Source organism: Lentinus tigrinus (assembly GCF_003813185.1).
Source record: "Lentinus tigrinus ALCF2SS1-7 unplaced genomic scaffold L226scaffold_1, whole genome shotgun sequence".
Classification (NCBI taxonomy): domain Eukaryota; kingdom Fungi; phylum Basidiomycota; class Agaricomycetes; order Polyporales; family Polyporaceae; genus Lentinus; species Lentinus tigrinus.
Window position 1 is genome coordinate 36,489 of NW_027137910.1, and position 24,908 is coordinate 61,396.

Below are 24,908 nucleotides of genomic sequence, written 5' to 3' on the forward strand. Positions count from 1 at the left end.
GCGCGTGAGGCTGACGGCGTAGCGTTACGGTTTAGGTTCGCGTGTCCCCGGTGGACGTCCCCGCTGTCAAACAGACATCAGCCAGTGCATATACATAGCAGATACGTGGGGGAAGGCGTGCCGGATACAGAGGTGGGTAAATGTTACTTGAAACCCACTTATCCACTTATCCAGGGAAGCTTCCGGCGCGCGTGCAGCGTGCATGTGTGCACACACACGATGCACAATGATGCACCGAGCCCGAGCGCCGCAGTGGCCGCGAAGATGGACCTGGGCGAAGATTCAAGAAGGACAGGGGGGAAGAGAGACTCGGCAGAGAGTTCCGTGAGCGTCCGCGGTTCGTGTTGATCAGAGAGATTGGCAGTTGGCGGTGAGGGCAGGTATGGTAATCGGCGAGATGCGTCCTAGCCGCACCGCTGGTTGGATTGTACCGCTGCGTCGCCGCGGTGGTCACCCGGATGATGAGGGGAGTCAGGGACGGGGAATTCGCAGAGAGTTCTGCAAGTTAGAAGCGTTGCGGAGATGGCTGAGGGAAGCTGGCAACAGACGACATACTTGGATAGAGTAAGTACATACATACACTGACATGTGTAGTAACGGCTACAGACTGATCCTCGCACTGATTGCAGTACATGACCTGGGACTGGTCGCCGGCCGGCGTCGAAGCCAAACCTCCTTCGGGCGTCCGGGCTCCGACACAGCGGGCCCCGCAGATTAGTCATCGCCTCGATTGACGGCGACATTTCCGGATGCGGAATGACACATATGAACCTGCTGTGATCACCCTCTGGGCGTCGCGAGAGTCGCAAAGTCGCCGGGGACCTGGATCGCGGACCGTCTCTGCAGCGCTTGCGCTTGTCTCAATGTCTCGCCGGGACGCGTGCAGCTGCGAACAGCGACTGCCACTCGCCCAACAACCGTGCAATATGTACAGCCGACCGCCCTGCAGGCTGCAACGGAACGAGGGGGTCCAAAATCGCAACACTAGGGGCCGTCCCACTGCCGTGGTCTTGTCGCCCTGGGCTGGACTCGTCGTGACTCGTACTTGCCCGTATGTTAGTATTACGCCTATCGCGCGGCGTTCGCCACCCGGGGGGCGCACCCTGGCGAATTGGTTAATGACACGACACGGACGGTGCAACGTTCAACACACGGATGTCGGCGATCCCACTTGTTGGACGTGAAAACGCTTCACCGGCTCGTTGGCTGGAGGTGGGGGGCCCGAAGCCCAACCTCGTCTGAGCACGCACCGTTGGCCCCGCTCAGAGTCACCGTTGGAATCACACATGCGGGAGTGGCACATACAGTTTGTAGCATCTCGGCAACTGACGATGACATTGATAGGGAGGCGGCTGGAGGCGGGGACAGAACGGGGAAAAGATCACGCCCGTGTCTACTTACGTGGGTGGTGTTGCGGATGCGTTTCGAACAGGATTCGAACCTCGGACGGCCCTGCGAAGGAAAGGTCTGATGAGGTGTGTGGATATGTATACTGATCGAGACATGTCGTAAATAATAGATAGATTGTGCACATGGTGGGCGAGCGCCTGAGATGGAAGCAGTACAAGGAGATGGTACTAGTACATGATGCGGGCGAGTGCGTGCACGAAGAGAACAAAGGTACGGGTGCTGTGAGGAGGGTGAGAGAGAGAGGCGAAAAGGGACAAGCTGCGGGTGCTAGTGAAGGAGGAAGGTGGAGATCAGAAGGGAAAGGGAAGGTTCTGCGGGCTGGAAGGAGAGGATTGGTCGCCTGGGGAGAAATGGACGGATTGTCGGATTCGGGTAGAGGAACTGGGATGGGCCGGCGGAAGATGGGAGGTGGTGGGCGCGGTTGGGAGGGAGAGGCTGGGCTGGAGCGTGTTGGTCAAAGTTTCATGGTCGTATGGGGCGTCCGGGGAAACTGATGGGAGATCGCATACGCTTCCGCTGGAGGGGCGAAGGAGAGTGAGCGGCAGAGACGGAGACAATAGATGGGCTCGGATGGGCAGCCAGTGGCAGCGGGTGGCACTGGCAGGGAGTGCGAGCGAGACGTGGCTGCGGTCGGCGCGTTGGTACGTCCGTATGTTCCTGCTGGATTTACACGCACTAGCTTCTGCGAAATCAGATAACCCCTGGGTAACCTCCCCAAATAAGCCGCGGGATAAGCCCCTGCGTGGACATATCCGACGCGCCGTGAGCGGAAGTTGCCAGGCGCAGCCCCGTATGGCAGGCGACCTGCCGCGAATGGCAGGGCGAAATGGAACGGAGGCACGCGGACGGAGGGACCCGCGACGTTTAGCCGCAGCGGTGGCCACGAGGCTATCACTACACTCGAGGCCAGATCCACTGCTAGCACTACTCACGAACCGCGCTAGCGCAGGCCGCCACCGGAAGCGTAGCGCACAGGCCGAGAGAAAATTATTGGGGCCCCGCGGACGGAGGGCGACATGCGGCAGCTATTTTGGCGGGTGAGACATGGGCGAGATGGGCACTCGATGCGGATGCGAAGGCGCGGAGAGGTCGGGGCAGCAACAGGCAAGGCGTCAGCGGAGAAGGATGGGGCAGAGACGAGGGACATATCAGGAAGTAGACGACTTACGACAGCACTTACTTACTTACTTGGAATTGGCGAGAGAGCCAGCGAGTGAGCTCGCAGCGACCGAACGCCAACCGAAGCCGCATACCGTTACGCTTTCGTCGCGACTCGTCCCAGCGCCTCCGCTGTGCCACCCACAGATGCACCAGATCTCCCCCAGATTGACCGGACCTCGTCCCATCAGCCCCCTGCCATCGGAAAATACCCCATTCTCGCCCATTTTCCACGACGGACGCCTGCGCGAGCGAGCCGCGGCCTGCCATATCGGGGAGACTGCAGCAGATAACGTGACGTGCACGCGCGCAGAAGGCCTCGTGGGCCGTGTGCACCTGCCGCGTATGGGCGAAAGGGGGGGCAAGGCTATGGGGAATCCCTGGGTGATGGCCGCGGCCGGGATGCCGGGGGCGGGGCGTGGGAGACGGCGGGAGTTTGGAGGCGAAAAAGAAGGAGGGGGAAATGGCGGAGGGTTTTGCGGGGTGCGAAAGGGGACGAAGATTGATGGGAGGCCAGATTGGGATGAGGGCCGGATTAGGGATGTGCTTGGATTCGGATTTTGTTTTCTGACATGGCCTGAACAAAATTGCGGTTACGGTGCTCGCGCGTCGCCTCGGTCCTTCTTTTTTAATACTCCTCCTCTCGTTCCCTCAAGTCCGTAAACTCTCCATAGCATACTTATGCATGGCCACCTCCCGTCTCTCCCTCCTTCCCCCTCGCCGTCCCCAATGTCTACCGCCGCTCTACCCCTTCCCTTCGAACTCGTCTCGACCTGGCAGCACTGGAGGCCAACAAAGTCCGAGGCTCCCCTCACCCCGCCGCTCTCCTCAATCCCGCAAAGACGCGTCCTAATCCCTGCCCATACCCCGACAGTACTCCCGCCCATCTCCCACTTTGACAGGAGCATCTCGCGCCATTCACCAGGTATGTCCTCCTACTCCCACTCGCGCATGCACCCCTTTCCTCACGCGGCGAACAAAGTCACCCCACCACCGACCGACGAATGGGACACAAAGTATGACGCGCACCCGTACCGTCTACCTGCTGTCCTCCCCCCTCTGCCCTCCCGCTCACTCGACCCTTCTCCTTCGTCCACCCAGTTCGAGCTGCCAGAAGACCCTTTCGCGTCCAACTCGTACGTGCTTGACTGGTTCGGCAGTGACTCCCACCGCTCTGCCCGCTTCATTGCGGAAAAGACGTGCGAGATGATCTGCTACCTCTGGTTCTCCACCATCTCCAGCACATCCGCCTCCCCTTCCAAGCGCACCCGCTCCGCCGTCCCCCAGCATGCCGCCTTCTCCCCTCACAGTAATTCTTCGACCGCGAAGCTGCAGTTCTCCGTCGCGCCCGCCTTCGTCCGCTTCATGCAAAAAGTACTCGAGACTACCCAAGTCAGCCAGTCGGTCATCGTACTCTCACTACACTACATATACCGCCTCAAGGGGCGTAATCCCTACACCTCTGGCCAGGCCGGAAGCGAGTACCGCGTCGCCATCGCCGCGCTCATGCTGGCGAACAAGTTTGTGGACGAGTGAGTAATTCTCCGACCTTCCGACGCGTCTTTACTGACGCGCTTTCCCCCTGCAGCAACACGTACACAAACAAGACCTGGTCCGAGGTCTCGGGCATTGACCTCACCGAGGTCAACCGGATGGAGCGCGAGTTCCTGCTGGGGATTGACTTCGACCTCTACGTCGACAAGAACACGTATGAGGGTTGGCTGAGCCTCCTCAAGGGTCTTGTGAGCCACAAGGAACAGGACTCGAAGACGTACAAGCGGTCGCGTTGTCCTGTGCGGACTTCGCATCTCCGGCCAGGGTGTCACAGGAACGCCCACCTCACGTCGTCACGTGCACCGTCACACCGCGCACGATCCTCGTCTCCACGTCGCGCGTCAATATGCGCAGTGTCTTCCGCCTCCTATCCCGCTCATCCGCACCATTACACTCCCGCTCCTCCACCACCACCCCAGCTCGTAGCCCAGCCACCTGCGTACTCGTCTCCCGCGCGGCCCGAGATACCAGCCGGCTGCAAGCGCACGGCGGAAGACGCTTTCTCCCCGACCTCTGCTTCATTTGCGGCGGTGCATCAGCCACCGACGCAGGTGCCAAGGCGCATGCACGGCCTCTCGCTCGACATTCCACAGCCCACTGCTCACCAGCATTCTCGGGAGAACTCCGCATCGCCCCTCGAGTCGTTGCAGTCGTTCTCGAAGCTCTCCCTGGGTGCGTCCCCCGTCGACAGTGCTCCTGTGCAGCAATGGCCCGTCCGGCACGAGGAGTATCCGCGGACACTGGTGTCCGCATACCGGATGGACGATCAGCGTCCACCCGTCGCACCGCAGGTGAGTTCAGCGTTCATTCTCCTTGATCACGATAATGTGCTGACATGTCTGCAGAACTTGTATTTCTACTCGCTCGCTGGCTCCCCCATGGAGTCTGAGGAGGAGCGCCGGTCGCGCAAGGCGCGTCTTCGCTACCACCAGGCACCTCTGCCTAGTGCTGCGATCTACCAGTACCCGCCGTCGATGCCCATGGTCGTCCAGTCGGCCTCGACGAGCCCGTACGAGGTCCACTCGTACGTGCACACATCACAGCCTGCCTTGCCGCCCCTCTCGCAAGTGTCGCAAGGCTGGTCGACAGCTACTGGTCTGACTGCGCCGGAGACGATCCAGCTGCCCCCAATCCTGGTTGAGCAGCCGTCTCATCACACCTCGATGATCCCATCTGCACCGTTCGCAAACGCAGGCCCTCCCGGAGTGCAGTTCTACTCTACGTTTACGCCGATCCCCAGCCCACATTATTACAGGGCGCGTGGGCGGCAGCTATAATAATCCAGGGCGCAGTATAGTAGTATAGTATAGGCCTAGAACCCTCGCACTTCGCTTCGGTTTTCATTGTCGTTGAACACGGACTCTACGCAGAACATAGTAGTTATTATTACCGCATCGCATATCGTACGTATTACCACCAGCATTCTCCCCCCATGTTCACGCTCATCATGATCACATCGTCACCGCCTCGTCCTCGCCCATTGCAATTGTGCATTGTAGTTGTCCCTCACGTCCCATTCGCATCCGTAACCGCATTTGTCGTTATGCCGCATACATACATTCCTGCATCAGATTCGTGGTTCGTCCTTGTCGCCGCACCCACCCCTCTCTTTCATGTGTGTGCGCCTGTACACAGTCACATCTCCCTACGCTGTTCGCTCATCTCGTTCCGTCGCCGTCCATGTTTACGTTCAATGATACAAGCACGGATCCTGCGGGAAGTCCCAGAAGCGTCTATCGCCCCTCGGTGTGTTTCCTCGTGCTCATGCGATTCCCGATGACCATCGTGCGAGCAGGACGGCCATTGAGGGTAGGTTCTGCGCTCGCGCTCATCCCGGACGCTCGAGGCTCTGGTGACACTGACGAGGGTCCTCTCCGCGGACCGGACATGGGCGTTCTGTCCCTTAGGCTCGAGCCTCTGCCTGGAGTAGGACGCCCACCAGCTCCGATCGCAGACGGCGTCCCTGCCCAGTGCCACGTCCATCCAAGATGGAGATGCCTTCCTTCAAGCGCAATAGGTAGGTGCGACGACGCTCAGTTGGCATCACCACTGCTGCGGCTGCAGCTGCTGCACATCCATCATGCATGACATGGCCACCTCCGACGAGCCAGGTACCCACGGTTTGCCGTGAATCAGCAAAAGTTTTCCTCGGAACGAGTCACTTCGCGGCCATGTCAGCAACGAGCATCCGGATACCACTGCCAGGGCGCAGGGAGTTATCATATTCCTGCCACCTGGGTTCCCGCCCCACACGCAATGCAACACCGATTCGGTGGCACCGACTCTCAGCAGCATTTTCCGGGTAGCCAGTTGATCCCGAGTTCCCGACGGGCCCCTGGCGGGAGACAAGCCTCAGGAGACGTCGATGCGACAGTGCCACAGATCGTTCGAGAGCGGACACCGAGCGCAACGGTGTGTGCAGCCCTTCGGGTTACGAGCCGCGAGCTCCGCCCGCCACAGCCCGCACGCAGGGCACATGTCTACGCCGCCAAGTAAGTCATGGATAATTCCGCTCGCATCCATCTCCTTCCTATTCTCCGTACGCTTACTGCTATAGGCTTTGCATTATGGCTGTGGTCCACCACGGAGCTTAAGCATATGCTATACGCACGCGTGAGATCGTCATTCGTTCTCCGGAGTCCGAGTAGCCAGTACTAGTCCAGCCATCGAGTCCGAGTGACTTTGTGGGTGAGTTCTTTCGGTATTAGCGACGCTCTACATAGGCACAATGCTCTGCATAGGCACAACGGTTGTCCACCGCCGCCATGCCGACGCCAGGACGGCACGTTGACTCTTCCGACGAAATTTGGCTCGTTGCCAGTTTCGCCAGCGAAGCCGGAGGTCGGGAGGTCGGACAGTCGGCTCTGATGTGACAGTGACACGTATTCCGAATCTCATCCTCCTCGCGAGCCTCGTCTTACTCACCATTAGGGGTGGTGGTTTTCTTGTTCATTTGTTGAGGCAGGGAGGGACGTCGGCCAGTCGTCGGCTTTCGCACTACGGCAGCCAGCCCAGAATGCAGCACAGCCGCAGTGCGCGCGCAGTTGCGTCCTCGACCGGAAATGTCTCTATCTGAACGGTTGCAAGTTCCAACTTGTCCTCTTCCGCATCCATCCCTATGTCTAGGAGGTGCCTTCTGTTCCGCCCGCGCACGCCCCCCTGGCTCGGTCTGACTGAGGGATTATGGCTGCGCGCCCCCTTGCTCCCCCCGCGCCGCAGTTCTGAGCCCTGTCTGAGATAGATGCGGGCTAAAGGATCACAAGTCGTCGTGGAGGAGGAGGGGTAGCATGCCCTTCTGGGAAGCTAACAGCAACGTCGAGATGGTGGAGACGTAGTGGGATCGGGCTAGGCCTCGGGTGATCTTCCATCGAGCTCAGCGGCCTCAGCCTCTCCGCAAACATGATCCATCTGCATCATTGCCCGGGGCCGGCGCGGGCGGGACTTGAGGAGCTCGAGGTTGGTTCTGTGCGGTCGCTCGCAACACGCGATGGAAGGCGAGCGGTGACTTCGGCGACATTCGCTATCAAACGTCGTTGCATTCTGATCAGGCTAAGCACGATGGAACGGGGTGGAATGTGCTCGACGGGGCAATTACGCGCAGGTCCACGTCAGTGACAGTCCATCGCCAACGCCAGGCTCGCGCGCGGTGAAACAGCGCAAAACATATGATACAACAAACCATTTAGCAGCGCAGCCGGCGGAGCGAGGCCAGGGCAGATCAGACTGCCCGGTGCGTTCGCATATCACTGCGTGGTCATCCAATCTGCCCATCTCATAATCGACCATTCATTCGCCGCGCACATACACATGCTCCCGCACCACCGCTTGGCTACTTGCTGGCGTAACCGCATATGTGCTCGCGCGCTAGTAGTGCTCCTGCGGAGGCGTTGCCTGGCCTCATCCTAGACGACCGTAGCTCAGAGCCTCAGACACCGAGCGCACCTATCCAAATATGCACCCGACCCCAATCTCCAACGCCATCGGCAACGAATTACTGTATCTAAAACATCCACCGTGACCAGGTGTCCCGTATCCGATACAGTGCGATCATGACAACATGGCTGACATGGCATCCACGTCCGGATCCCTACAACCGCAACGCCTCTTACATACAAGCAGCTCGCCGCGCGGCGTCCAGACCTACGCCTCAGTCAGAACAATAATTACTTATGGCGCGCGGAGACATTGCGCCGACGGAAGTTGCCTAACACCACATATTTATCTGGGACCATGGGCCGCGATCAGGAGAACCTCCTTGAATGGTTTGCCTGGATATGAGGCGAGGCCCGCACCTTACAGTATGCCGCCGGTTCCACTTTCGGCACCTACTGATCACGCTAGCATTGTTCTCTTGTATTCCGCTGGTGTCGACGGGGAGGTCAGAGCCACCAAGACTGCGCACCGACGATCAGCGTCGACGAAACGGGCGGCGTACACGTACATGGGCGATCGTAACATCGAGCTATTGAACGGAGGCCAAGCTCAAGGCACGCCGCTTGTCTGGAAATGAGAACACTGCGACCCGATCGACAGTATACTGGTCAGTTGTCCATGTCACGACGCGCGACCCCGTTCACGCTGCGTGGTTCGTGCGGACCTAGCACGCTCATCCGTTACGGAAGACGAATTCACTGGAAGACATGTCGTACCATTTTCTTTGAGCTCTATCTGACTGCCCGTGTAATAGAGAAGGGCCCATCGGGGGAATGTATCGACGTACGCAGAGGAGAACAGCGCGGCAGTTGTTGGACAGTTACTGCAGTAGTCCCCTGGTAGTCCCCGTTCGACGGTCACGGCGCGCCCGATGACAGACCGCGGAAGCTGTTGCGGGTCCCGGGATCCCGTTTCGAATCTTACCTTGAGACTCTACGTTCCAGTTAGCCGAGGCCTGCGCGACAGCGGCGCGATGCGAAGCATGAGCAAGCTTTCGCCGCCCCAGCGCCGACAGGCTGCGAGCATGAATTCGATAGATGTGGATGGATTGTTGGATGGGCGCGTCATAGGTGCGAGCCGTAGCGTGCGGGAAGCTGGACAACCGAGCGACTGAATTAGGGATGGACCTTCACAGAACAAAGCAATCTGGATACGAAGGTGGGATTCTGACGCAGACGGGGAGGGCGCCGGGCAGGAGGGCGCCAGGAGGTAGGCGAGCGGCGGGTTTCGGCTGGTGGGGATGAGCGTCCTCGTCCTCGAGGCCGCTGCTTCACGGCGAGACCGGATCGGCACGCGACTCTCGTGAAATGCGGAACGGGACTTGCTTCGAGACAAGTTTGTCAGACAAGTGCTAGGGGTTGGTTGGGAGACAATAAGCCGCAGATATCGATATTATTGATGAATAGATGAATAGGTACGCGGAGGGGATGGACACGAGGCGTCCTCACCATAATTGAGCTGTAGCTTGTTTGTCGGGCTGTACAGACGAGGCATCAGATGAGCGAACTCAGAAAGGGTTCTCTGTGTCCTGCTCCGCGGCGAGTTTGTCAAGCCTAGCCTTTTCCGCCTCAAGACGGGCGATGTTGGTTGCGAGGAACCCCTGCGTGAACTGATACCCGGAGACAATACCCGTCACTGTAGGCCAAGTGCGCATTAGTGCCATGGAACGTCGTGCAAGAACAACGCTCGGAAGAAGGTCTCTGAAAGCTGTGTGGGGAAGACCTGCTCACCAACGCCGCATAGGATTGTGGCATTCCTGTTGAGGCGGAAGAACCTCGATCCTAGGATGGCTAGATGAGATTGAAAGGGGTTCAGCCGTCTGGGATGCGCAGCGTACACCGAGCTGAGACGACGGAGCGGATGGCGGGAAGGCACGTACCACTTACAAGACCCGAGGATAGACCAGCGAAGACGCCATCGCGCTGTGCTTGCTGTTCGAGCGACTGGGTGTGAGAGCATGGCATGTGGGCACACAGAGCGATACGTACGCGTGTGGCTTCAGCGACGGCATCGATGGGAAGCCCGCTCGGCCGTTTGTGTTCGTGGTCAGACATGCTGGCACTCGCAGTCGTCGCAGTTCGCGTCAAGTCCCGCAGGCGCCGGCGCGCGGGCGTGACTCGCGTACGCGTCCCGTTACGCGTCTCGTTACGCGTCGCACTCCGAGTCGCGTCCGTCTCTCTGCCTCTCCTCGCTGTCGCTGCCACCGTCGACGCCAGCAATGTCCGACCGCAAGAAACGCAAGCTCTCGCCGGACTCTCGAACAGCATACACCGACATCCAATGTCCGTTCTCGCCTCTGATCTGCACCCACTCCTCTTGCTGACTTCTCCACTTCCGACAGCCGCCTTGGCTAGAATCAAGCCAAAACTCAATGGCAAGCGTCCGGACTGGAACTCTCTGCGCTCGGATCTTCTTCACCTATCTACCCTCGCCGAATCTCTATCAAAGCACCGCCCGCGGGCCAAGAGGGAGGACTGGTCCCATCGGGCGGACGAGTTAGATCGCGAAGGTCAGCCCAGCCTCGCCGCTTCGCGTGCCTGGTCCAACCACACGTCGCCTCCCAGGAGTTGCCCTATGGAACGCCTCTGTCTTACAGAGAGATGTCCCAGACGATTCATATCGCTCCGTCTGCGCAGCATGTGCGTCTTGTTTTGCTACCTTTCTCCCACATGCCCATATCCGGCTTTGAACGTCAGTGAGGCTTGCCGGTTTCCGTCTTATCGAGGCTGGAATGGAACATAAACCCGGAATAGAATGTACGTCCTCACTTTCCCCATCTTTGCCACCCCGTAACCTCCGATATTCCCACCAGCCCTCATTCATGTGCTCCAACTCGCCAGTAAAGCCGGTGCAAGCTTGGCAGGTGAGATCATCACACCAGACCGTTCCACCGCGTATTCATGATGCTTGCTCCATCCGTGTCCTCATGCGCTCGTACGCAGATACGGGTGATCTCGACCTTGCCGCAGGCGTCCTAGGGTCGGCAGCAAAGGTCGAATCCCATACCCCCACTTGTCCGAAGTGCCTGCGCGAACTGACAAACTGCTAACCTTAGTACGAGGATCTCCTTCGGGCCGCAGAAGACCCGCAAGGCGAGAATGCACAGGCCAGGGCTCGTGCCGTCGTGCTCTACTACTCCAGCCGAATGGAAGCCGTAAGCGGCGCTGATGCTATACCTCTCCGCAACTCCGCCTGACAATCGTGACAGGCATGGGGGGAAGGCAATACAGGTGTGGCTGAGTTTATGCTTGAGAAAGCTACAGGTGCGTCGCCGTCATGCCACCGGGGCGCTGAACTCGTGATGTGCCACTGCGCAGAGAGCGATCAATACCTCTCGCTTCTGACCCCATCCGATGTGAGAAGAGCCGGTATGAATCTCGCCGCTGCGGGGTGCTGATCCCTTTGGTTCAAGCGGAGGACGCTCGCCGGAAAATTGCTGGGCATAGGCAAGGAACTTCTCAGGTCCAGTACCCAGGATGGCCCGCCCGGGAATAGCGCGAAGGACTCTGTCAAGTGGATCCAGCGTGCGTTCTCTATCATCGAGCCGCTTGAGGATGCGGTTGATACCGGAGACGGCCAACTAAGGGTAAGTCAAGTATTGTACCACTCACTGGCAGTCACACGCACCCATGTGTCCTAGCGATCCATTCTCAGGAGTCTGTGTGCGTTGACCTCTTTTGTTTATCGTCTCGGCATGCCACTGAATGCCGGCTCTGGCACGTGCGAACAGCCCGTGCATACTTTTTGTCATCGGCCCAAGATCCAGAGAATTTGGCAAGAGCAGAAGCATCGTTACAAGAGCTCATCGATTCCGTTGATACATCCCTGGGTCACGTAAGTCCGCGGTCCGCAAGTATTGTCATCTATCTGTCCCTTACAGTCGTTCCAGTCATCTGCCGAATATCAACAACTTCGATGGATGAGGGTCGCCATTCTCAAGCGGCGCAAAGCGCCGCACGGCCCCCTTCTTGAAGGTAAGTTTCAGAGGGCGTAACTGGCACCGACCGCAGTCAGTAAGTCGGATACCATAGCATTCCGGTCCATCATCGATCATATGGAATATTCGGAGGGCAACATCACGGAGTACGTGTCCCTTGCGCCCTGATTATCAAAGCAGTCGAGTTGACATATTCATGGAACGTTGGAAGTGTTCTACAGGAGCTGAGAACTCTCGGGCACGACCAGTTGAGCTCATGGCCTCACAATCACCGCCCAGAGACCACGTGTGCTAAGCCCTTCTTTTACAGCTCACTAGTCACTGCTATACACGTCCATTGCTTACAGCGGGCATTTGAGGTCCAAAATAGCTCGGGCTTGGTCTATCTGGATCGTCTGCTCCTTTCTCTGATCTTTCATTGCTCCAAGGATGACGACCATGCTCGGACAATGCAACAGCTGGAGAACGCCCTGGACCGTATGTGTCCCATCACTGTTTGATGTCCGCGCGCGTTCCTCACCAGAGACACACATCTCGGCTAGTCCTGGATAGCAAAGACTACGAGCTCCCAAAGATCCCAACAACAGCCTGCCTGACAGTAAGCCAGCGCTCCTCGCATGTCACTTCGGCCTGCCTGAGCCTCCGACGCAGTTACTGTGGCAGTTCGGAGATCGGCATTATCACGCCAAACGCTGGTCGGAAGCCGCCGACTGGTTTCTGGTCGGAACACATGGTGTATTTGGATCGATGGCGCAAATATCCAATCCGAAATGCCTTCGCAAGGCGGCACTCTGCTACATTCAATGTGGCGAACATGCCCAGGCATGCGCGGTCATTCGCCGCTGTCCACCTACAGAAGCGGCAACTCACTATGTCGCACTGCTGATTGCAGCCCATCAAGGCAAGATCTCTTCTGACAACGCCCTGTTGAGGAGCTGACAACTTCGTACGTCTAGGCCTCGAGGATGAAGGTATCTTGTTACGTCTCAGGAGAATTCCTTTGTCCGATCGTCTCTCCCACAGCCGTTGCCGCGGTCCATGATATGGTCCATGCGTCCAACTTCAACAAGAAGATGCTTCTCCTTGCCACCCGGTTGGCAAATGAGTCCGGCATGAAGAACTTACTCCTATCGGTATTGGAAGCGCTGCTAGACGCCTGCTCCGGGAGCAAGTTGGAGGTGGAAGCGGAGGCTATTACGTTGGTTCGCTGCATCATCAGGTTGGTTCTCAGAATGATGTCAGAACCCGGGGCCGACTTGTGAGTTAGTTTTGCTAAATTCACAGGCCAGGGCCGAATTATCTGATAACCCATATCCAGAGCGCGGTTCGTTCCCATGATTCTGCGCCATTTCACAACCGGTACGTTATCCGTGTCGTGGCTAGCCTGTTCCTGGGATCGCCACTGAGGTGCCGCCCAAGCTCTGTCACTGGTAACGGCGCTTGAGTCAAAGCAAAACACCGCCGTCGGAACGAAGGACATCTCGTGGTTATGGCGAACCGCCTACAACACCGCCGTCCAGGGATGTTCGGAATGGGACAACCAGGAAGATAGCATCTCCGACTTGTTCGACATCTCGCGACAGGTAAGTCGGCGCAACGGTGGCCCCACCCGTACTTCGTCCCCATCCTTCCATCTCCGAGTCTGCGTTCTGCGCCCGTGCCAGAGATGCTAGGAAGGGCCCATCACATCACGCTCACATCCGGAAATTTTGGCAGTTGCTGGAGATATACCTGCGCTTCCCAGCGGTCGAATCCGAGACGGGGCTTCACGTGTTCCTGATTAATGCCTCCTTTGCGGGGGCCGCGGGAAGAGGTAAGTAGCAGTCTTCATTCCCACCCAACACCTGTCACATCTACTACTGCTTCCAGTGTTCGCATCTCGTCATCGGGCGTCAAGCAATGCCGCGCAGGAGGTAAGCCGTGTGCGTACCGGAAGGACTTATCTGCGCCCTAACTACGCCTTTATTCTCGCCAAGTCGGACCGCCGGAAGGCTGTAGCCCAAGAAATCGTCGCATGCAAGGATCGGATCCAGAAGGTGCTCGCAAAGGCGGGTGCGCTCGGAGAAGAAGACATCCTCCGCGCGCATTCGTTCCTCAATGTCCTGTCTGTATTCGAGACGGAAATTGCTTGTCAGCTGAAGACCTGGGGCCGGATTCTGGAAGTGATAGAGGTAAAGCATTCCCCCGCACCGGGCCACATTTTAACTCTGACGACGCGTACTATCCTCTGTAAGGAAACGACTCGCACGCAAAGTGTGGACTTGGGGACGTTCGAAGCAGTGACAGACATACTGGTAGGCCCTTCCGTTGACTCGCGCTAGTCAGATGATACCGAACACCCTACCCGCTATCAGTGGGTCGAAAAAGATTGTCCCGTAGAAGGTACGGCAGTTCCCCCTCACTTCCGCCGCAGCTTCATTCAGACATTACATGGAACACGAACCATTGTTCTCTCCTCGCGTCACAGTGCTATTCGCCGCGCTCGAGGTGAGTCCGTACTGCCCGTGCCGCCGCCGCCCAGAACCAACGTGACCTCCGTTCCCGCCTGACCTGTCGTCTCTGCCTGCCTGGCTTCTCCCGGGACCCTGTTCATCCGCAGGCAATTCTACATGCCAGTCTCGACCGTGCGGCGCTCTCCGTGGAGAAGTTCTCAAGGTGGCTACGGGCAATATGCACGATACTTCTGTCACGCAATGCAGCGGCCGATCGGACGAAGGCAATAGGTTACGTCGAACAGGCGGTTGGCGTGCTCCAGGAGCACGCAGCAGAGGACGATCCTCAGGTGCGCATGCCTGTGAATAGGGGTTATCGTATGCGCTAACTCATGTCTCCCGTGCTCTACCCCAGGGCTACCCCATGGACGAACGGCACTGGCTCATGGGTACCGCCTACAATACGGGCATAGAGTGCTTGCAGTTCGTCGCACGCTTCGTAGCCACCGCTCCGCTCTCGGACTACATTGACGTTTTTCTGACTCATCTAGTGCGTCACTCCTGGACGAGGCGAAGAGGTGGTTCGAGGCGGCTACGACCATCTGCCGATTTGCACCCGACGGAGAGGCTCGTTCGGAGAAGGTGTGCACTTCGCCGCTAGCTCGCATTCTCCTTACCCGCTCACTGTTCGGGCCCCTAGATTGCAAAGACGTACACGCAACTGCTGGCACGCTACTCGCGCTGAACCGTCGCTTCGCAATGGCTACTTGGCTGTCTGTCTTGAGCTCTGCTTCTTGTGTCCGCTTTCGTCTTGGCTCTCGCTCTGTGGTTGCTCGGCCGACACTGTTCTATATACGCAGTCGTCTTCTCTGCGTCTGCGCTGCTCATCGTCGCTTTCTTGCCGCTACGCGAAGTATCTTATCTCATTGTAACGCTGTCCGTACCAGTGATATTTCGAGTGTTTCGCGTTATGGAAGCACCTCACATTCTCATGACGATGGCGAGCCGCAAAATCGTGCGATCTTCCGCATCGCGGATGAGACCGTTCGACATTGCTGTAAGTATGGTACAAAGTTTGCCGTCGCCTCGCGAACTTCAAGCCGTTGAATGTCGTCTGCCATCCACATGTGGTAGTCGCGCTCTTCCGAGAAAGTCTATGATGTTGTCTCTCGATGTATCGCAGTGTTGTCGAGAGACGTGACACCTATGAACTGGCAAATGCATACTGTACATCGCTTCACCATGGAACTACAAGTCTGCTATATACTGTATGAAGGGAACAGCCTGCAACGACGATACCTGCCATATCCAGACATGCACGGAGGCGGAGCGCCTGTAGCAGGCTCAGTAATCGCCCGGCGGTAACAGTCCTCCAGCCTGACTGCGTCCACTGTCTCGCTCGCCCTCGTCGCGATGGCGGACGTATTCACGTTGCTCACACTCCCTCAGACATCTGATGCCTTCAGCAAGCTTTCGGCTCAGCCCCACGGTGCCGCGAGCGTGAACAGCACACGAGACACATCCCGGTCTGCCTCTCCCCCGCGCAAGATTGCCCGTCTGGACCACGCCTCTGATACTCACTCCGCTTCCGCCTCCAGTTCCCGCGCGGCCATATCTGAGCTTGCGGACAAGAGAGGTCCTGTCGTTCTCCGGGTGATTGGGTATCCCAGTGAGTCATATCTTCCACCACCGTATCGCCAAGTTGTTCAGTAAGAGGTGCAGTCAAGCCTACCCCTGCCTCCGCCATCGATGCCGACTATGCGCTGGTTCGCAGGAGCGTGAAGGTGCTCCTTACGCCGGATGATATGGATGAGAGGCCTGCCCTACCTGCAACCTATGACCGTATCTCCCGCGCGTGTCGTGCCGTTGTGGCTGATGCGGGCAGAGGGGAGGGCCTGTACGACATTGTGAAGATGGAGCTGGAGCGTTGCGTTGGTGGGATTGAGAAGAAGCTTGTGAATGCTCCAGAGAAGAGCGTGCAGTGGCTAAAACCGTTCACGAAGAGTTGTGCGTGGTTTGAGGGACAAGTGGTGAGCATCGCAGTTTCCGATATGCATCCTAATCCCTGATCATTCCTCGTGCAGAGCTTGCTGCAGTCTCTACTTGCATATCTCGACACGCTCTATGTTGCGGAGAAGACCAACTTATCCAGGATCAAGTACGCTCTCCTGTTTCTGACTGTCCCCGCTTTGAGCTGACACTAGAAATGCAGGCCTCTTGCGTATACCATGTTCACCAGGACTGTTATCAAGAGCGCGCGCGTCACCCAAGCTGTCATGGACGGCCTCGCAGACTGGTTGGAAGACGAGCGGACGAAGAGGTGAGCAGGAAGCCTTGATTCTGCATGATCTTGAAGACTGACCGGTCGGTCCACCGCAGACACGAAAACGAAATGCGCCCGTACCTCCCACAGCTCGTGCGACACATGCGCGCACATAACCTCTACGCAGACCTGATAGAACTCACCTACCTCAACCTCACTCAAACTTTCTACACGAAGGAGTCGAACGAGCTTGTGGCACGCGGCGACGTCCCAGCCGACGAGTTTCTGAACCAGATGGACAAGCGTATCAAGGAGGAAGAGGAGCGTGCGCGAGCAGTGCTGGTGGAGAGCAGCATCGATGCTGTCAAGGATACCACGCGCAGTGCCCTTCTCACCGGCCGACTGCAATGGCTCGCTACAGATGGTAAGTGAAGCCTGCCCTGTCTATATTTCCAGCGATATGCTTGCTCACGAGAGACGTAGCTATCAAAGCATTGTTCGAGAAGGAAGACCATCAAGGGCTCAAGAGAATGTATGAGAACTTTGCGAAGGTTGGCGGGCTGAAGGTCCTCCATGCTGCATTCAAGGCGTACGTTCAGGTGCGTAGCTCGTTCATCGCCATCTCCACCATCTTGCTCACACCCAAGCGATTACACCCACAGTTCAAGGTGAAAGCGATCGTGACCGATACTGAGCACGACGAGGAAATGGTGGAACGCCTCCTCAAGTTCAAAGCCTTTGCTGACGGCCTTGTCGCGAATGCTTTCGTCGACAGAGAGTCTGCCGCCGCTCCGTCAGTCCCCGCTCCGCCTGTCCCCTCCTCTTCATCTGCATCTGTCTCCGCACCTCTGACTACCCCTGCCGTCCCCAACCGCGATTTCTCCTACGGCCTCATTGACGCCTTCCAAGCTGGGTTCAAGGCGCGACGCAACAAGCCTGCCGAGATGATTGCCAAGTACATGGACAAGGCGATGAGACGGGGTCAGAAGGGCAAGCGCGACGAGGACTTCGAAGCGGAGCTCGACCGGGTCCTCGCGCTGTATCGCTTCACGGACGACATGGACGTCTTCCGGACGTTCTACCAGCGTGCGCTTGCCAAGCGGCTGCTTCTCGGGCGGAGTGCCAGCGACGACTTTGAGAAAGCCATCCTCAAGAAACTGAAGGAGAGTGAGTGTTCTCTGCAAACCCTGACGTACTGGAGCTCCGCTATATCGGCGGGAATACTCACGAATGTGCAGAGTACGATCCCGAGTTTGGGATGAGCGACCACATGTTCACGGATCTTACACTCTCCCGCGAGCTTATGATGGGCTTCTTGGAGGGAGAGGAGAGGCGTGGTGATACCTCGAGGCTGCAGAAGATGAACGTCATGGTGTTGCAGCGTAGCGCGTGGCCGTTCGCTGCGCGCAAGGCTGATATCGACCTTCCTCGTTGGGTACGTCTCGTAGTCCCTTTCGTCCAACCGCTTCTCACTCATGTCGGGAGTGTTCAGATGCAAGATGATCTGGCGACGTACTTGGTGTACTATCACCAAAAGTTCCAAGGGAGGAAGCTCGATTGGGACCACTCGCTTGGGACTGCGACCTTGAAGGCCCGGTTCAAGGCTGGGGAGAAGGAGCTCTCCGTCAGTCTGTATCAAGCGGTCATTCTGCTCCTCTTCAACGACAGCGATTCGCTCTCCTATGCAGAGATCAAGGAGCAAACCCGTCTTGGTAAGTAGATCTGCTAGCTTGGTACAAGCATGACGCTCACTCAGGGTCCTACAGACGATGCGGAGCTCCAACGGACCCTGCAAAGTCTGGCATGCGGCAAGAAACGTGTAGTCAGGAAGAATCCGTTGGGCAAGGACGTGCACAAGACAGACACGTTCCATTTCAATGCGGACTTCACCGACCCCCGGTACCAAGTGCACGTCAACTCGATCCAAGCCAAGGAGACGGTATGCTGTAGACACGTTCTCCTCGTTAAGCCCGACATGCTGACCTGTTTTCCCTCGTAGCCCGAGGAGACGAAGCGGACGCAGAATTCGATCGAGCAGGACCGCAAGCATGCGCTAGATGCGGCAATTGTACGGGTCATGAAAGGGAAGAAAGAGCTCACGTATGAGCAACTGAAGACGGCGACGATCGAGGCGGTTAAGAGACACTTCGTGCCGGATGTCGCTATGATCAAGAAGCGGATTGAGGGATTGGTGGAGCAAGAGTACTTGCGGCGGGACGAAGAGGACCTCAACAAGTACTTCTACGTCGCCTGAGGGTAGCTCAAGTGCGCTTTCTGTGCGTTCGTGTTTCTGCATGCGGGTTCCTGATGCACACTACTGCTGTCGCTGGATGTCATGGGGTGTAGGACTACTGTATGATAGACTGTGCAAGACATACGGAATGTCCATACTACGTGGGAGGCTTGCTGCCGTTCGGAATGCAGGATGTTGCACAAGTAGCGATTGTGCATGTTGTGTTGTGACGTTCTTGGTGACGTTGAATAGTTTGCCGGAGGCGGCGCCTGATTCCATCGTGGTCGCGCCCCCGGTGTCTAGACTGTGTTCCTGGAGACTGCCCAGAGCTACTTCGGGGATGCATCCGCGAGTGCTGTTGGGCGGACATGAACAGAGACTGTGCTGAGCGCACCTGCGAGGGTCATTTGGATAGCGAATTTGTCTCTGAAGCATGCAGGGCAGCGGGCGGAGAGGAGGGAGCCAGAGGAGAGGAACCGACGGGACACGGTCACGTGTGATCAAGAGCAGAGCCATGCCAAGAAAGGAATGCGGAGAAGAGGCTTGTGACCGAGAACGTCGTCAATTTAGTCTCCGGAGAGTGCTCTCCCACCGCCAGCCCTCCACTGGCTCTCTCCTCCCTCTCCACCGCCATCATGTCCGCCGTCCTCCCTCTCTCGCCCTCCTTCGTCTCCCTCTCCACCGCCACTGCCTCCTCCTCAGAGTCCGACGATGCACAACCCACATCCAGGGTCCGCTTCGAGCAGGAATGTGTCCTTATCCCGGACCCAGTGCCCATGTCAAGAATGCCCCGTCTCGTCACAAAATCCTACAGCCTTCCGCTGTGGAAACGGAAACGAGATCCGTCTGTAGTCTCAGAGTCTGAGGACGAGACCCCGGAAGACCATGTAGTCTTCAAAGTCTCAGTTCCGAGGTCCGTTTTCCCCACTTCCATCCCATGCTACAATTAGAATTGCCACCGACATGTTTCATCACGACAGCATCACTACCAAGGCTCGTTCTCCTTCCCGCGAGGCAGGGCACATACCACTCGTCTCGTGCCTTGTGCATCCCCATCCTTGCACCTCCGCTACCGCGCACTCTCCTTCGCCACCCCGCGGTCGCCCACGACGAGCTTCCCTCCCTGCGCCTGTGCACACCGATGCGGTCACCGTGCCCCTGCGCTCTTGCTGTCCTCAGTGCTACCAGTCCATCGACAAATGCATGAAGGAGGGCGACCATTGGGAGGTGCGCTTCTCGCGCGGGGCAATGCGCCGGCGTAAATCCGTCTCCGACGCGCATACACCCTCGCGGATGCACCACTGCGTGCGAGATGCTATGCCCGGCTTCGACGCAATCGTAGCAGTGGACGAAGTCGAGCAGCGTCGCAAGTCCATCGAGAGTGACCCTCTCACCGCGCTCACTGCCGCGATGCACGCCGCAAATGTGCACACGAACTCAGGGTCGGAAGAGATCCCACTACGCCGCGCGCTGTCTTTGCCTGATGCAGTCTACCCGAGCAGCACCAGGATGCTGCCGGATCTTCGCCCGTGCACCCTGTCACCGCCCATAATGGAAGAAGACGAGCACAGGCCCTCACCGCGGCGTACGCCCATATCCAGCCCTCTGGGCTCAACCACGAACCTGCCACCCACGCATACCGTGTACAGGTCAAGCCCAATACCTATCCCGCCGCGTACCCCATCACCCGGACGGGAGAACTCCCGGTTTGACATCGTCGACAGCGCCTTTTCCCATTCTCCGATGTCCTTGACGCCTCCTGAGCCGGTGTCGGAAAAAGAGCTCCCAACCTCCTACTTCTCGGACCCTTTCACCGGTCACGCGCGCGGCGTCTCTCTGGACTCACCTTCTTCTCCGTCTTTGTCTTCCCCGTCATCCTCGCCGCGCATCGAGCACGCGGGGTCAACTGCCACGCTCGGCTCCCCCACAGCGTCGCGCAAGAGTCCGCTCATGACAATACCCGGATCGATCTTCCGCGCATCTACACAGATGCTCAAAGGCATCAGCGAGATGGCCGGCACGCCCATGAGTCTGTAGGTCTAGTTACGTTCGGACGAGCCCGCGCTGTTTCGCTCAGGTTTCGTTACTGCCACCTCCAACTTCATAGCCATATACCTGTTCGTTCACGTTTTACTCGGTTTCTCGCATTGTACATTACCGTATACCTATTCGTTCCCGTCTTGCTGGATTCGTCGCATTGTACATCACCATATTACGCACGGTTTTCTTCACGCTTTGTCGCTGTTGTTCTGGAATACTGCTGGGCTTGTCGTGGCTGGATCTGCGCTGTGCGGGCTTCTCGATTATTTTCCCCTTCCGTCCTGCCTCTGTATGTATTATATTACCGTTTCTCCGTCTCTTGTCGTCTTATCCCACTGGAACATACCAACATATCTTCGTCCATTCAGGACCATATACCAGTGTGACCATACGAACTTGTGGGCTTCATGTGGCAAGACTATCAGCTCCTCCCACCACTCGTGAGGTTGTCGCCGTCGGTGACTATATCATCCTTGACCTCACTTGGTTATAATCGAACCTTGCATGATTCCTGGATATCTGGGACGCGCATATACCCTAGTTCCCGAATGCACCTTCCGTCAGTTGTGCTCGACTTCTCCTGGGAACCAATCTGGTCTTCATAAATTCCCCGCATCCCGCCACCCGACATGTCGACGACGTCACTTGCTATCTGCTCTGAGCGTTGCCTGTTCCTTCGAACGTTAAAGGTGCGCCACACAGTTCTCCCGACCGCCGCAACGCCCCTCCGAGTCCATCCCGCCGGTGTCTACAACGTTGCACTTGGCCCGCAATAGCCTGCAATCAACGGGTACCGAGCCACGCCGAGCTTCCGCGAAATGACCGTAAGCAGAGGTCTGCATTGGTGGCTAACGGTGGCGGCCTCGAGGTGTTCCTGTGGTGGCGTCACCACGAGACGGTGCTAGCGGATCGACGTCGCGTGCGGGCGCATCAAACCCGCGAGATATCGCGTCGGCATTGGTCGCCGGGCGGAGAGATTCGTGATACCTCAATATGTATGTATGTCATTGGTGTCGGCAGCGGGCTGCACCGATCGTGATCGCGAACACAAATATGTTTCTGAGGATCAACGGTTGCGTATTTGTGCTTTGCAGAGTCGGTGAATTTGTCCACGCGTGGTGCGCCACTAGCTCGCTCTCGATCCAGGGATTTGGCCGTGTGCTTTCGGAATGCAGAGAGCTTGCAGGCCATGAGATATTGGGCGATGTACAGGCCTTGCTGAACCCTATGGAAAGCTGGAGTTGACTCGAGTCCGCATGGCAGGCGTATTGCTGGATATGGTTAGTATAGGTGGAGCGGATGCATCGCCACAAGGGTTGACTGGGCTTGGTGGCGTTAAGACTCAACGTCAACGTCGAGTTCAACCACAAGCATCCACACTCTTTCATTGTTTACACGCAATGTGTTTACTTTGCACTAACTAGAGGAAACACTCGGCCAGGCCTCCTCAGTTGCCGTGTACACATCATGCCACTGGTCCCACGCATGTCATGACCACGGCGACGAACTGGCGGTGACTGCCGCGACAATCACCGTCCGAGTTTTGCACTTCTGATGTCTAGAGCACAATTATGGATGGCGCCTTCTGCCTTCTGTAATGCAGCTCATTTAACTCGACCAGCGGAACACTCTCGGATCGGAGTTCGGCGGATCAAAGGCTCTTACGCAGATCAAGGTCTGCCCATGGGCCATCATGAAGATTGCAATGCATCCCAGACGAACCATCCAGCACAGAAATAGGTGAGCGCTACGAAACACCGGAGGAAGCGGGTGCTGGTGAGTACTGTATGTTACAGCACAGCACCGAGGCGCGACAGACGCCACTCCCTGCGCTCACCAACTTCGCTCGTTGAGTTCAACGAAGGAAAGTGAATGAAGACGCACCTAAGCACACTGTCACGTCGAGAACAGAGCAGCTATAAGTTGAACTCGTTGCCACGGTGCGCGACTTCTGAGCGACGTCGTCAATGACTGATGACCCGTAGACACCGTGAAACGGTCTATTACGGACTGCGGTGTAGCCTGCGGTGATCTGGGAGGTCGTAACTTGTAAGTCGGTGTCAGAGGATCGAGCCAAGTCCATATTACTTACCCGACGCTTGAGGCACTTGCGTTGCAAGCATTACACTAACGCTTGCTCTTGCCAGATGGAGCCCATCGGTCATTATGAGATCCAGAATGTGGCGTGATCACCAATTACCTCCGCCAACATGTCATTGAGACATCAGTGCTGCGCAGGATGTCACTTGTGGGACGTATCCTTCGACAGTCCACGGCACCGCGATGATTTGCGTGTTGGCGACATGAACGAAGCGGCAGATGAACCAGCCGTCAAACGGGGTACATGCAGTTCACCGGGATTCTCGGCTTCTGGAATGATAATGCATTATGCCTGCTCAAGACCTGGGTGAAGAAGGAGACTGGAATCAATAAAACGTGGAGACGAGGAACTGAATCCGCGGGGCAGAGATCCACAAAACGCAAACTGATCACGTCTACATGCGTCCTAATGCATGGGAACCAGTCTCGGTTCCCAGAACCCACAGCGTATATATCGGAACGCACCTCACCCACTGAATTGTCCTCCAGGCTTCAAGTTGACGCGTCGACGGTGACACAGTCTGAACTGCGTCCGTTCCATGTGTGAGCATTTTCGCTTGCCGCATACCTCCGTCGGGTATACTCCCGAGAGCTTCGCGAACAGAAAATATCGAGTTGGCCTAGTTACGGTCGTATGCGCCGGACGTACTGGGGCGCAGGTGAGAACACTGATCACAGTGAGTGGCCGTGCCCAACCTACGTTATTCCGCCCAGTGCAACGTCGAGAAGGAGAGCAACATGTGGGGGTTGGGACGTCACGGTTGGGTCCAGCGGACAGAAGCATGATGTAGGGCTCTCTGCGATGATTGCGCGTGCGTGTCTAACAGACGACTGATGTGCGCTCGAAGTCGGAAGAAGAGTGTCTCCTGCGCCGTCTCATGTGTCTGCGCGCAGTGCCCGTCTGCCATGCCAGCACGGTTCGATGGATTGGCAGATTTGCCTGTTTCGCGTGGGAGGACATGCGAAATGATACGAGCCGGACTGGAGCGATATTGGATAGTACTTAGCGCAGTCCAGACACTCTGCCGTCAAGTTACCGAGCAAGGTGTGCGAGGTGTCGGGAGCCGCGGATGGTCGGCAAGGGGCCTTGTGGCTCGGTTCGTGGAGCTGGTGCAACCAACATTATGCCAGATTAAAACAATGGATGTTTGCCGACAATTATGCCGGATCAGCAAACTTGAGCAGACCCGCGAAACGTCCGCGTCAGGAGTGTGGTAAGCGAGCATCGCGACGACGGAGGTCCACCACGGAGATGCGGGTGACGACGCTGATAAATATCGACGCGACCTCTGCGCTCGGGGTTGGAAGGACTGGAGGATGGACCGGGGGCAGGCACGAGCAGGATAATGTGGCAGGGCAATACAATATTAGCCATTTGGACTCGGGATGGAAGGCGTCAATTCAGGCACCGCTCAGATCGGTCCTGAAGTTTTGGGCGCCGCGTGCGGGCTCAATACAGCGCGTTCAACGCGCTGTTGACTCCCAATAATCGCCTGTCAATGCAACTTCAAGCTCCGATAGACGAGCGGGCCCAGGGAAATCCGTGGTTGCCGATGCAGGCCTCAGTGAATGGGAGGGACGCGAGGACGGATATCGCTCTATATCTCTCTCCTCGTCCCCCCCCTCCTCCCGCCCCCACCGCTGCCAGGCCGTCGCTCCTTTCTCCGTAAGTTTATCCGCCGAGTCTCATCGCGCGCCCGCTCTGACAGCGACGCCCGCTCAATTGTTCTCATCATCACCGTCCCACTTGATCTTCTCGCAGCTCCCGCTTCTTGACGCCTTCTCCGGCCTCGTAGGCTTGCCTCAGCCCGCCCATCTCCACTTTCCCACCTTTCGTTCCTTTCCTTC

General features: G+C 57.5%; 6 protein-coding genes across 6 annotated transcripts; 5 read left to right on the forward strand and 1 right to left on the reverse strand.

The window, feature by feature from the left end:
- Nucleotides 1–3,297: 3,297 nt before the first annotated feature.
- On the forward strand, nt 3,298–5,399 carry L226DRAFT_450809 (uncharacterized protein; the record flags this gene model as incomplete). The annotated part of the gene is made up of 4 exons (XM_067674975.1): nt 3,298–3,493; nt 3,551–4,100; nt 4,157–4,913; nt 4,968–5,399. The coding sequence occupies 4 exons, from the start codon at nt 3,298–3,300 to the stop codon at nt 5,397–5,399; spliced, it is 1,935 nt and encodes a 644-aa protein (XP_067542090.1).
- Nucleotides 5,400–8,414: 3,015 nt separating this feature from the next.
- On the forward strand, nt 8,415–9,010 carry L226DRAFT_527796 (uncharacterized protein). The gene is made up of 2 exons (XM_067679185.1): nt 8,415–8,719; nt 8,772–9,010. Exon 1 carries the CDS (start codon nt 8,423–8,425, stop codon nt 8,630–8,632), a length of 210 nt encoding a protein of 69 aa, XP_067542091.1. The 5' UTR covers nt 8,415–8,422; the 3' UTR covers nt 8,633–8,719; nt 8,772–9,010.
- Nucleotides 9,011–9,366: 356 nt separating this feature from the next.
- On the reverse strand, nt 9,367–10,273 carry L226DRAFT_527798 (uncharacterized protein). The gene is made up of 4 exons (XM_067679186.1): nt 10,044–10,273; nt 9,935–9,986; nt 9,786–9,845; nt 9,367–9,690 (listed from the first exon to the last, which is right to left on the reverse strand). The coding sequence occupies exons 1-4, from the start codon at nt 10,107–10,109 to the stop codon at nt 9,563–9,565; spliced, it is 306 nt and encodes a 101-aa protein (XP_067542092.1). The 5' UTR covers nt 10,110–10,273; the 3' UTR covers nt 9,367–9,562.
- Nucleotides 10,256–15,405, forward strand: L226DRAFT_496436 (uncharacterized protein). Its single transcript, XM_067677559.1, has 29 exons — nt 10,256–10,337; nt 10,397–10,564; nt 10,620–10,694; nt 10,752–10,811; nt 10,868–10,918; nt 10,998–11,047; nt 11,111–11,209; nt 11,264–11,318; nt 11,373–11,410; nt 11,468–11,641; nt 11,696–11,717; nt 11,786–11,889; nt 11,945–12,029; nt 12,087–12,138; nt 12,204–12,239; nt 12,303–12,469; nt 12,535–12,590; nt 12,644–12,865; nt 12,964–13,250; nt 13,311–13,351; nt 13,412–13,575; nt 13,709–13,809; nt 13,929–14,163; nt 14,227–14,286; nt 14,347–14,374; nt 14,460–14,479; nt 14,592–14,774; nt 14,840–15,066; nt 15,125–15,405. The coding sequence occupies exons 1-29, from the start codon at nt 10,274–10,276 to the stop codon at nt 15,354–15,356; spliced, it is 3,156 nt and encodes a 1,051-aa protein (XP_067542093.1). The 5' UTR covers nt 10,256–10,273; the 3' UTR covers nt 15,357–15,405.
- Nucleotides 15,406–15,837: 432 nt separating this feature from the next.
- Nucleotides 15,838–19,121, forward strand: L226DRAFT_474708 (Cullin-domain-containing protein; the record flags this gene model as incomplete). Its single annotated transcript, XM_067676631.1, has 11 exons — nt 15,838–16,093; nt 16,147–16,454; nt 16,509–16,582; nt 16,637–16,744; nt 16,804–17,111; nt 17,171–17,286; nt 17,350–17,854; nt 17,926–18,122; nt 18,180–18,399; nt 18,454–18,626; nt 18,687–19,121. The coding sequence occupies 11 exons, from the start codon at nt 15,838–15,840 to the stop codon at nt 18,939–18,941; spliced, it is 2,520 nt and encodes an 839-aa protein (XP_067542094.1). The 3' UTR covers nt 18,942–19,121.
- A 653-nt stretch (nt 19,122–19,774) lies between these two features.
- L226DRAFT_527799 (uncharacterized protein) lies at nt 19,775–21,350 on the forward strand. The gene has a single exon (XM_067679187.1). It carries the CDS (start codon nt 19,884–19,886, stop codon nt 20,955–20,957), a length of 1,074 nt encoding a protein of 357 aa, XP_067542095.1. The 5' UTR covers nt 19,775–19,883; the 3' UTR covers nt 20,958–21,350.
- Nucleotides 21,351–24,908: the final 3,558 nt, after the last annotated feature.

Bases quoted from the DNA above. Each gene is read 5' to 3' on its own strand.
- L226DRAFT_527799 (XM_067679187.1), top strand. From the start codon at position 19,884: ATGTTTCATCACGACAGCATCACTACCAAGGCTCGTTCTCCTTCCCGC.
- L226DRAFT_527796 (XM_067679185.1), top strand. From the start codon at position 8,423: ATGCCGCCGGTTCCACTTTCGGCACCTACTGATCACGCTAGCATTGTT.
- L226DRAFT_496436 (XM_067677559.1), top strand. From the start codon at position 10,274: ATGTCCGACCGCAAGAAACGCAAGCTCTCGCCGGACTCTCGAACAGCA. The intron at 12,866-12,963 runs GTCGCACTGCTG...TCGAGGATGAAG, and splicing joins CAGAAGCGGCAACTCACTAT to GTATCTTGTTACGTCTCAGG. The intron at 14,287-14,346 runs GTAGGCCCTTCC...ACCCGCTATCAG, and splicing joins AAGCAGTGACAGACATACTG to TGGGTCGAAAAAGATTGTCC.
- L226DRAFT_527798 (XM_067679186.1), bottom strand. From the start codon at position 10,109: ATGTCTGACCACGAACACAAACGGCCGAGCGGGCTTCCCATCGATGCC. The intron at 9,987-10,043 runs GTACGTATCGCT...TCGCTCGAACAG, and splicing joins CCGTCGCTGAAGCCACACGC to CAAGCACAGCGCGATGGCGT. The intron at 9,846-9,934 runs GTACGTGCCTTC...AATCTCATCTAG, and splicing joins ATCCTCGGGTCTTGTAAGTG to CCATCCTAGGATCGAGGTTC.